At 37.2% G+C, this 12,165-nt stretch overlaps 1 protein-coding gene across 2 annotated transcripts in view; it reads right to left on the bottom strand.

Moving 5' to 3' along the window:
• Positions 1-3,042: 3,042 nt before the first annotated feature.
• LOC128942269 (3'-5' RNA helicase YTHDC2-like) overlaps positions 3,043-12,165 on the bottom strand; it is a 28,844-nt gene continuing 19,721 nt past the window's right edge. Inside the window, exons 22-30 of one of the 2 annotated variants that reach the window (XM_054284616.1) lie at positions 11,819-12,024; positions 11,198-11,393; positions 10,012-10,121; positions 8,414-8,703; positions 7,839-8,016; positions 6,702-6,905; positions 4,644-4,826; positions 3,363-3,466; positions 3,043-3,211 (exon numbers count right to left, since the gene is read on the bottom strand). In XM_054284616.1, the coding sequence (XP_054140591.1) occupies positions 3,404-3,466; positions 4,644-4,826; positions 6,702-6,905; positions 7,839-8,016; positions 8,414-8,703; positions 10,012-10,121; positions 11,198-11,393; positions 11,819-12,024 (1,430 nt within the window). In that variant the 3' untranslated portion in view covers positions 3,043-3,211; positions 3,363-3,403. Of the gene's footprint in view, positions 3,212-3,362; positions 3,467-4,643; positions 4,827-6,701; positions 6,906-7,838; positions 8,017-8,413; positions 8,704-10,011; positions 10,122-11,197; positions 11,394-11,818; positions 12,025-12,165 lie in introns of those variants that run through there. The other variant, XM_054284625.1, reaches the window with a different exon arrangement.

Genomic DNA, 12,165 nt, shown 5'->3' with positions numbered 1-12,165 from the left:
TCCTTTTGATCACGAGCATTTATGAGTATTGGATGCTTCCTTCCCCGTAAAGGGGGATTCACAAGCGGTTGGTTTCACCATGGACACACTAACGTAAGTTCTGTGTGTTCTCAAGAAGTTTTCTTCCTCCCATTTCTGGGAATCTCCTGGACCAGTCCTGCAGAAGAGGACCACAGAGATGCCAATGGAGGAGAACACGATCCCCAGCTGTTGGGGCAACCACAGTGAGCAGGGCACAGCCACAAGCTCTTAAGGCTTGGGGGCTGCACTGCCCTGTACCTCATCCCATGGCACATACACAGTGCACAGGAGCCATATTCTTGTACAAGTCGCCCGTGTGGTCTCCACTGGGATCCAGAGGCCCAGCCAGCAGTCAGCCACCACACAGGACCAGGCCCACAGCATGCCTGTGGCAGCTCCCCTGGGCAAGCAGGACCCAGAACTGCCTTTGCCCAACATGGAGGAGAACATGAGCAGGACACCTCTGCCAGGCCCTGAGAAGCACAAGAAGGATCAGAGAGTCATCTCCCAGACAGAGCCTTCTCATGTGCTGAAGACCAGCAGCCAGGTAGCCATTGTACATCCCAGGAGATCTGCATCAAATACTGGAGCTGTATCACAGAAAATATCCCTCACAACAAACTGCCAGGATCTAAATATTTGGACTGCCTCCCAGATATTACTCCCCAGTTGGATCTGGCACCCTTTTCTACACCTGATACAATCCTGAGGAACTTTTATCAGGTCTTAAGTTTTCACCAGACTTCTTTAAGGTCTGTTTGTTTTGCCTAACACAGTAGGCCACTTCTCACATTACACTTCATTTAGGCCTTGGATCACCACCAAATGGTAGACAGCTGATTTTTTTCTCTAATTTAAGACCTCCAGAAGCAGTGTATCAGCCAGATCTATCCCTTCTGTATTTGGTACTAATTACCTGTAATCCAGCCAAACGAAGTATAAAAGCCTGCTGCAGCAGGATTCACAGACTACAGGCAAGACAGAGACACCTATTTTAATGAACACAAGAAGCAGGAACCATTGTGTAACACAGCTTCTCTCCAGTTTGGATCTGGATCTTAGTTCCATGCTATACTTATCCTCACTTGAAATTTAAGAAGGAGGTCCTTAAGATCTCCCAAATCCAGTGATACTATTTTGTCTTACCTCTGTTACTCAGCACCTTCCCTCCACCAGTAGATGTGAACCAAACCCAAACTTTAATGGTTCCCTTAAACAGCAAATAGATACATCCCAATTGCCCCACAGGCAACTGGGAATGCTCCAAGAGACTGCAGAACAACTGCAGAGGCACTTCAAGCAAGATCAATACAAAAGCTTTTATCTACAGTTTCATTACAAAATTTTTCATACAGGTTATTTGACAGCATGAAGACAATTTAAAAAAACCCCAAAAACTGAAGGACAGAGAAAGGCACCAAGTCTAAAAAATCCAGTTTATGCCAAGTACTTTGTTCAATGAGAACACTGAGAAGCTGAACATTTCAGTACAGATTTTCTGCCTCCCTTCCATCAGTTTCAGATCTAGGGAAAAAACAACACATTCCAGCTTCTACTCTTACAAAGAAATAAGTTTACCTCTTAGGGTCCTTTTAATAAGGATTCCTCCAAATGCCATGTTAATGAACAGCAATGACCACTTTGACCATGTGGAGAGAAAAGGCAGCAGTCAGAGAGGACATGACAAGCACGTCCTAGACCTGTTTATGAAATTATTGCATCTTGACTGACCGAGAGAAGAAGCAACATGCCAAAAATCTGACTGTTTTCTAAGAGCAGGGTTCCTGTAGGTTATATTTACTATTTTTATATAAATTAAAGAGGGTGCTAAACAAGTAATAAACGTCTCCCTAGGAAAAAAAAAGAGAGAGGAGATGGATTTTAAAGTGCAAATGAGTCTTCAGCTATGGATTCAAGATGAAAACATATTATACATATATTTTTTAAGATGTTTGTTTGTTTTTTAAATGCCTAAAGATCCCTTTTCTTTTAAATCTCTGGATACCTTTTTCATGTCCTTATCTTTCACAGCCATTCATATTCTTGGCAGCTTTTTTGTTGACTGCACAAGGCCTTTTTCAGGTCCAACTTAAATTTCTAATGATGCTGTGCCAGAGTTAATGAATACATGGGATAGCCTGAACTATGAGAACATCCTAAGAAGACATGAGAAACTAAGTAGAAGCTCAGAAGCAGGAAAAGCTCTCAGTTTAACTCAAGAATGAGCAACATTGCTGACAGTGAGCAGACTGAATTTGCAACAGCCTTACATTACAGTATGTTAATGACTAAGGAAAAGCCCAATAAATGAAAACAGCAGTAGTATAGAAGAAAGAAATGAACTTGAAAGACAAGGTATAGAAAGAAAGAAAAATTGAAGACTACATCGAAAGATGACTGGTGCCAATGTACTGGCAATTATTTTTTATAAAAGAAGTAGAAATCTTATAACAATGTTCAAGTTAGTGAACTATTAGGAATACCGTTTGGCCACAGGCCTCTGAAAGATTGTTTCAGCTTGTCAAAGTGTGAGTATTTTTACGGGCAAAAAAATTGAAACTAGAAATACCACTGGATCAATCCACATTCAAAAAAGTCTCATGCTTCTTTCCCTTCTGTATTTAAACTAGAATTCAAAAACTAGTGTTCTCCAGCTGTCTAGTTGTTTGTAATTGACTATATCCTTCTCTCTTGTACTATGGATACAGAAGTTCATCAAACAATTACAGAATCTCCCAACATATTTGGAGACATCTATTCTCAATTTATTTATTTTAATCAAACTGCAAGAATGATTAATTAACATTAAACTGGCTTCTTTCATACATTTACTGGATTGAGAATGCTTTAAATGTAAACTGTCTGCTGGGCTATTTTAAACCCACAAACAACTTACATGTGGTGCGTTGCTTTAAACTTAGTTTTGAACTTTACCACATTTTCAAGTATCTGCCCACTACTGTAGAAAAAAATAATCAGTCAAAAAAAGACTCGTGGATAACCTTATTGACATTTTTTACAACAAGGAAACACTGAAACAAACATAATTCCCTCTTTTTTTCCACTGCTAGCTAACAGCTAGCATGACTAAGAGCTTCAGGAATTCGTTTGTTGTGCCACCTTCTTCCTGATCTTGGTATTGTAGGCATGCTGCTGGTTCTAGTGGTTAGAGCTGATGTTTCAATGTCAGCTAGAAAAAAATCAAAAGGAAGAAAACATTTAGTTCTCTGTGTACCTGTTCTTCCAGAAGCTACAAATGACAGTACTGAAATGATATAATTTATGTTGAGACCTGCTCCTCCATCATAAAACCAGAATGCAATACATGAAATAATAACTACCTCCATCTCATTATCTGACATGCTTAATCAGTTGAGTTTTTTCACTCCAGTGGAATATGGTCCCAAAGCTGCAACAACTGCTCTCCAACTTGTGGTTCGAGCTCCTAGAAGCAATCAGGAAATTAGAAAATTTATTAGCACTGCTGCCATTGTGCATGTAAAAACTATTTATTACAAAATCCTTAGAAGAGGTTGCTGGTGGTCTTTCTGAAATAATTACTTTTGCTATTGTGACTTATATTAGAACTATCCCTACAAAAAGGGGTCAACAGCAGATTAGAAACATTCATAAGCAACCCTCACCTACCAGTTGTTTGGGGTTTTTTGTTTCAGGCAAGATGTCAGTTCTCAAAAAAGAATTCTTAATGAAAACACCATCACTAGAACAAATGCGCCATACAATTTGTGTGTTCCACAGGCCACTTCCTTATTAACTTAAGATCATTATTCTCCACATCTTTTAGGTTTAATTCCATTAAATGCAGTGGAGAATGTGGAAAGGCAGGTCATAGATAATGCAGTGGCTCTCGGTGGAATCACAGACAATAATATAAATCACTTATTTTTGGTATTGTTCAGATTCTTTAGGTCTTAAGAGCCACTTAGAGGAGATGCACTGTCAACTTCAACATGTGCTATGTTCCTTTCCTTGTTCTTACAATACTTTCCTTATTTTTCAACTGAAGAGTTTTTGGGGAAGCAGTGAGAAGACAATACAAAAAGTTTAGCTCCAGAATCTTTTATCAAGGAGATGTTTCGGGAGGGGATTGAGGAGAATGCAAAAAACTGCTGCAGAGAATTCTTGTGCAAATTCTTTTCTGGCTTTTTGTAGTTGCATTTAGCTTTAACAGACTGGAGAACAGTACTAAGCTTTATTCTGCCTCAAATATCAAGATTCTCTTGAGGCTTTACAGAAAATGAAAACCTCTAATTATGAATGGTTATTTGGGTAAGACAGACTATTTTACTCAGAGGACACATCTGAATCAAACAGGAGACAAAACTCCAGAAATTAAAAGAAAACCACCTACAACACCTCTGAAAAAATCCAGCTTTAAATATTTTTTTTAAAAAACAACATTAAGCAAGAAACTGGTGTGATTTTAACAAATTCACTACTGCAACAGTAATTATGCATTAGCTGAAGCTACAACGCGCTCCAAGGAACTGTGATTCAGATTAATACGTACATGAACACAGTTGAGTTCAAGGCTGAACAAGCTAATGAGGAAAACACAGTTCCACCAAGTACAGAAGAGAGTAGAAGAGAGTAATAACTACCTGGCCATCTCTGCTTATTTGTACTTTCTTATTGTCATTCCAAGGGTTGAGCAAATGATGTGCAAACTGGAAAGGAATGCTTTCTTTTCGGATCCACTCCACCTTAAATATACCTCCAAGTCCAGCAGATCCCCAGTCTGGACTTTTCTCACACCCTATTGATGAACACATTCTAGCAAAACCCTGGAAGAAAAATTTAAATATGAAAGAACGGACATAATGAGAGCATATCTATTTATGCTGGAATTAAATAAATGAGTGGACTTCATATGAAACTTTCAAATTAGTTTCAGTGATTGATTCAAACACTCACACACATGAAGCTGGATCTCCCAAAATGTTTACACCTAGAAAGTTAGAAGTATAATTTGTTTTTTCCATATCAAATATACCTTCTAGAATATGAGCATAAAGGATATCTTTCAATTAATCTTTCACAATTAACATTCAAGTGGCTTTTTAAAGAGGTTGAAAAGCTGCTGTAAAAAGTGCAAGGTACCAAGATGAATGTTCTATGCCCATTAGCTATTCCTCACTACTTGTACAAAATTCTTTCAAACATCTCTTCCTTCCTTCTGTCCGTCCTTCCATCCTTCTTTCCCTTATGCCCTCTTTGTTAACAAACATTCATATACAATTAAAAATGAGGAGCTGTTCTCCAAAGAAATAAATTAAAGCTGCTTAAAGTTTCTTTTTTAATGAAGCTGAAAGAAATTCCAACAAGACAAGTATTCAGAAATTAAATGAAAGAAACCACAAATCCAAGACTGCCTTCAATTTATTTAAGGATACCCTTTAAACACACACACCAAACAAAACAAAAATAAACCCAGACCATGCACAATGTACCAACTGTTCAGGCAAATTTACTCCAGTTATGACTTAGGAGTCCAAGAGATGCAGTGCACTGCCTAAGGTTACCAGCACACACTGCTGCTGTAAGTCATACAGTCCTAGACAGCTCAAGCCTTAAATGAAAATAAATGAAAATTAATAAAAGGAACAGAGGAAAAATACAGGTGGAAAGTAGAGACACCTGCGGCAAGAAAATATTATTAGAAATGTTAATCTCACATTCCCATGAAGATAAGTGCATTGTCAAAACTGGAAGGGCAAGGCAACATAAAACCACCTACATCCTGAGTTCAGTGTGTCCTCCCCTCCCAGCTTTCTTGTCTAAGAGCACCAGTACAACAGCCCATTTTCAAATTCAAATGGCATGCTGAAAATTACTTTCCAATATGGCATTTGCATTTACCAAATCACTGTACACATACGTGCATTTCAGAACAATCCTTCAGTGGTATCATCCATACCTCTATGTTTGGACTGGTTCATTACATTTTAAGTTTAGCTGACTTCTATTAATAGTTTAGAAAATATAAAGAGGTAAATTGAACTTTCTTTACTTGGAGCAATTGAGTTTAGCAGGCTCTACAAAACAGTTAACTTGCAACTTTGTACTAGCAGGCCAAGTCTTTACCTTTAAACTAGCCACAAATATGTCAGCAAACTGCTGACAAATACCTCACTAAATGTGAACTCAAGAGCTCTGACAGAAACATGGCCATGACTTTCCAGCTTCCTAACTTTGAGAAACTACAGTTCCAGCAGAACAGTTTTTATTAAAACTTGCATTAAAGACACATGAGTTTCCTGGCTTTAGAAAGCTGTGACTTGATTGTATCTTCTTTTTCACTTACAACATTTATTTTGGCATGCAGAGAAAAAGTCAGAAATTCCCTGCTTTGTATGGATTTCTTTGTTTGTTCCACTGCTGCTGTTTTAAAGCATTTATGTAGGGTAGAAACATTATTCTGACTCACTATGTTTGGAGACAACCTAGTTTTATCCTTTGAGGGAAAAAATCGAGTTCATTAAAAGGGAATACTTTGGAGAAGAATGAAGTACTCTTCCTCAGCAATCAGAGACATTGGCACAGTACTAATTATGGAGTGAGAAGTCATAAGCAAAGCTCTCCATACTGTACACAGCCATTTGCTGCACTTTCCTAAACCATCAACCACTACCAACAGCTGGTATTAGCTAAGGACTCACCTGGAAGTGTCCAGACCCTTGGACAGAAAATATTAAGTAAACCATGCTGCTTTGCCAAAAGGCTCCATTCAGTTTTCGTTCATTGCTTGGCATAGTGAACCATATACCCGTCTGCTGAGAAATCTCAATGTTCTGCAAGTTGCTACTTTTCATTATAAAGTACCGAACTGGCTTATTTTGTCTTGGTGAAGGTGATTTGGGAGCCTGAAAGAATTAAATTAAATTAATAAATACAATAAAATAATAATACAATAAAAATAATAATACAAAAACAAAAAATACAATAAAATAGTAAATAAAATAAACCAAGCTTTAGCTCTGAAGTTCTACACGCATGCAGACAGACCTTTCAAGGAGTTTTTCCTCTCTTCTCCAAGGTTATACAAGAAATATACTATCTATCAGCTGGTCCTGTCAGAATTGCATTGAAAGTATATTTACATCTATTTTACATTTTTAAGCATTTTTCAAAATTATAATTAATTCAAGAGGGGCAGCAAACTATTATGGCAGAACAAGCCTACACAGTCTAGTGATTAATTACAATTTTTTGAAGTCTGAGACAACTTCAGACGACACAAAATTAATCACTCTAGACTGTACCCTGCAGCACACTTGCATTTCCATTTTCAGGAAACAAATTTTCTCCCTGTAACACTGGCTGAATTTAAAAAATACAGGAAGATTTATGAAAATAACCTCACTAAAAATGTATGCTTTAATAAATAATCATCAAAAAAACTGCTAAGCAGTCATAATGTTGCACATAACACAAAACTTAAAGAGAATCAGTACCACTGTATGCTATAACAGAAGCAGAGGAAGACAGAATCCACAGAATTCAGAAATGCATATATTGTACACACTGTCACTGTTTATTACACCAAGTTTCAAAAAAAAACCAAAAACAACCAAACACCTCAAAATTGTTTTTTTTTCCTACTTTGAACAGCTCTTAGAACAAAGATATTTATCCGTGATTTTTGATTCCAAAATAAATATTATGTGGTTGTTAACAATGAAAATCTAAGTTAGGTTCTTAATTTATCAATACAATACCTGATAGTTTCTGAAAGATATCTGCAAGAGATTCTATTAATTTTGAAGAGCAGGGTAATATGTTTATAAGAACTGTACCTTCCCAGACATTGGAGAAGATGGACTAGCACAGGGGCTGGGGAAGCTACTGCTGTCTGCAGATTTCACTGATGATCGATCTGACCTGTCATCTGAAGTTTGTTTGGAGTGTAAAATATTTTTTCGTTTGTTCTTCTTTGGCTGATGAAGTATGGGACGTGTAGACCTCATCAGAACTCTAAAATGTAAAGGTAGATACACAACAGACCCTGACTTTTTCAAGAGGCCACAGAATAATTTATACCTACATATCAGCCTACTAGATGACCATATATACTAGTCATTCCAAAACACATTAAACACTAAATAAAAAAGGATGCATTCACTCTGTAATGGTTAAACCTCTTCTGCTACTTCCCAAGGACACTATTTCTGACTGCTTTCCCAAACAGCCAGCATATGTAATAAATAATTCTCAATGAAATCACAACTAACAACTCAGCACAGGGCAGTATCAAAGCTTTCAGCTGTATTTATATTGTTTCTTTCTTCTTAAAGCTAGCAGAAATTCAAGTGATGTTTTTACAGATAAATAAATTACAAGCTACAGTCTCTGGAAGATCTCAACATCTTACTTTTCAGCATTAGAGGAGTCAGAGAATTCAGTTTCTGCTGTACTTCCCCTGGTGTTAGTTGACCTCCATGTAGATGGTACAAGAAAATCTTCAGAAACCACAGGTCTTGGTCTCTGACCAATTCCTGAAGGCTGCTGCAAACCTGCAGACTGTTCTTCAGCAGTTAAAACAGCTACAACTGCTCTTACAATTGCTTCATCAACTTGCGACCACGATTTAGAAGGAGCTCGCATGCGACGCAGAAATAAGCTATGCCACTTCTGTCTGAGTTGCAACAGCAAGCCAGCAGCCTGTAATGAATTGCAGTTCTGTTAAAGACTAATAAAAAATATATCAGTTAGGCAAAGGCCATCCTACGTCTTTCCTATCAGGCAGCACATGGCATTCTGGCAAACTGAAAGGCAAGTCTAAGGGCTCAGGGGGGAAGAAAACCTTACATTTAAATTATGCTGCTATCTTTTCTCTCCTCGGGTCCAAGATAATTTCTAAACCATTTCATGCTGCACTGCACAAAACTTAAAATTCTATTGTAAACACATAGGACTTTTCATTTTTCACTTTAAAAAATTATCTTTTCTTTAAAAGCAGTCTTTCAATGTCTAATGCCCTTCCTGCCAGTTCAGTTTGTATTAATGCGCTCTTCAGACATACTTGATGGAAAAGACCTCTGGTTACTCTACCTTCTAACACCATCAGAGCTTCGCAATAACCAGAAGACTTGTATCCTCAAAGGCTGAGGCTCTTTTCTTCTTTTTATAAAACCTGACAGCAATTTTCTTTCAGCAGCTCCAGTTTCAGGTGCTCCATTTTAGTCAAGCAACTTCAGTCATCCTCTCAGAAGAGGAAATACACACTATCACATTTTTACTATTCTCTCAACTCCTGCTCAAATTTTGTCTAACCCAGTTCAAACCAAGGTCTTGTGTGCTGGCACAACACCACACAGGCAATACAGGTGACCACAAACAGCAGAAGAGCCATTACACAACCACTACTCCCGCACCCTTCTGCTCCCTGCAGCCATTTTCTTTTGTCTGCCAGTTTCTTTAGAATCTCCCAACTTATGGAAATGGATCAAACTGCCAAGCTGGAAATCATAAAACATCAGATACCCAAATTGCTTCCCAAGCAAATCCAACAGCAGCTGACTGCTGAGGCTCTCCTGCTTCCCAGTGTGGTATGTAGGACAGCCACACCATGACAGAGAAGAAGGATGAACACTTGCAGTTGGCTAGGTAACTAATTCTTTCTTCCTTTTTGCTCACAGGTGCAAGATTTAAGAGTTATGGGTTGCATCAATCCATACGAAACCCTACAACTTGGATGTTGAATATGTGAATTCACGCAAATGACTAGCCTGGGCAAAAGAAGATTGAGTCCATGTTTGTGTGTTTTCCATATTTCTTACTGAACTCATGAAATAAAAGTTAACTAAAAGTTAGTGTGTTTTCCTGTAAATTTGAGAGACTCGAAGGGATCACAATAGCCATTCTTACAGCAAATTTTTGGCTATCCAACTGTTTTAAGAATCCTTTTAGGATGGTATGGCACAAATATTCTTCTACACAAAGCAAGCATGGAAGTGATAGATTACGTACTTCAGAGTCCAGTTTGAGGTGGAGCCATTCATCTAGCTTCAGTAATGATACATTAGAAGTTGTTCTGTCCTCCATCTCACTGTCACTGCTATCACTGGATACCCTGTCTCCTGAATGAAGTATAAAAAAATGCATTAACATTTCTGTATTATTTACATTAAAAACTTGAATATCACTATATTGCCAGCAATAAGATAATTTTCCTTCTAAATTTTCACTTAAAATGTAAACATTTGTAAACACGCTTTTTCATTTCCGCATGTACGTCCCAGGGAAGGCCTTTGCTTCAGTTAGAAGAACGGGTTCCCAGACCTCCAAAGAGCCCTAATAAACACCTATACTGCATGTGATCTGACTCTTTCATGCACCTTCACCAATAACAAGCCATTATCAAAGTTTTGCCTGAAGTTGTTTGCAAAACCACATATTGCTCTATGCTTTCTATCTTAGTATAACGATTAAGAAAAAAAATATAAATGCACGTGGCTATTTAGGATTCCTTTTTCAAAGTGCAATTTAATCGGCAATAACATTATTTTAAGGGTAACAGTTTTGGAGCAGTCAGGAAAGTCAGCCTGGACTCTTACTTCAAACTAGTATTTCTATAGAATTGACAACAGATAAGATTACTTTTGCTTCTGTTCTTACAGCACGCCATTTAAATATGAAAAAAGGAAATTTTAATAAGTTGTCTACTACTTCTAGCTAATAATATGGCTAATTGACATTAAAAGTTATCAGTAGAAAATAATCTTTAAAATGCACGTGTCAACTGAAAGCAATATGATTATTTGCCATGTTAACTGTAACTGTATTATTCAGTTTGAATCATCTGGTTCAAAGTATCAAATAAACTAGGCTGTAGAAAAAATATACATACTACACTTCTTAGCATTAGTACTGTCTTTTAAACATTTTGGTTGCATTTTTTATTTTTTTGAAAACTATACTGTAATTTCTGAGATTCCAGAATCGTAAAGATTATGAACTTACAAGGATTCACAAAACTCGAGACATTTGTTACACAGCCTATAAATTATTCCTGAACAGATACATGAACTATATATAGCTCTGTATTTCAAAAAATAGCCAAATTATGTAGAAAATAGACTTGCAAAATAAGTTTTCCAAACCACATACTAGTAAAATATGAACGCAAACATTCCAAATCCAGACTCTGGTATACCTTGAGAGGATGAAGATGCCTGTAAAGCATTACTTGGTAACCTAGCTGGTCCACAGAAGAGAGCCACAGTGATGGGTGTTACAACAGAACAGCACCTGATGTTCGCTATCCTGTGAGCTCTCGTCATTTCATCGTATATCAGCCAGTCTGTAGGGAGTGCCTGAACAGCTGCAGTTTGGCCATTCACTGGGGGAATCTGTGCAGAAGCAAATAAGACTAGGTTATTTTATCATCTATGTGTCATTAAAATAAATTGTAAATTTAGTTCCTACTTTATGTATATAGAAATAAATACATAAATATTTACATACACAAGAATAAAAAAAGCACAAGTATATTCAACCAGACTTAAAAGTTATCCTATTACCTTGAAGAAAGATATTTTGCTTTAAAAGAGGATCTAAAGAAGCATCAGTTTCAGAGCAGAACCTTTTCTTCGTAACAATGAGCAGAGATTGTTACCTCATCCAAATACTTCTACAACTAGCTTTTTCTTTTAATATTTTGTCTTGTTCCACTTAGCAGGACTGACTGAAATACCGGAAAAATACATCAACTCCAATTTTTCATTCTACCACCCGCCAGAAAAAATATTTTCTAAAACATTCAAAGTGTCTTTACCTTTTTATACTGAGGTTGACTAAGAACAGAGGTTGGATGGAATCGCACTTTCTTCTCCTTTGGTGCAGTTAAAACCAGGCTCTGTCGGTCTACATGCACGAGATTGGGATACATCCCAGCCACTAAGGCAGCTTTAACTACAGCCCAGTTTTCAGAGTTAGCATTAACATCTCTAGTATCAGCTCCTCCTCTGGCTCTAACAAAACCTGAAGAAAGGAGGTCCAAACAGTGTTATATTTGCTTGTATTTAAGATCTCCTTTTTTGCTTCTCAAAAGGAATTTGAAAAACAAAAATTAAATAAACTATAAATTAGTTACATTTTTCACAACTGCCAACATTAACAGCA

This window comes from Melozone crissalis, unplaced genomic scaffold, assembly GCF_028551555.1.
Source record: "Melozone crissalis strain CALT ecotype California unplaced genomic scaffold, PUWL_Pcris_2 ptg000005l_1, whole genome shotgun sequence".
Lineage (NCBI taxonomy): Eukaryota > Metazoa > Chordata > Aves > Passeriformes > Passerellidae > Melozone > Melozone crissalis.
The sequence above is the reverse complement of the archived record's forward strand: the minus strand, read 5'-3'. Positions and strand labels throughout refer to the sequence as shown.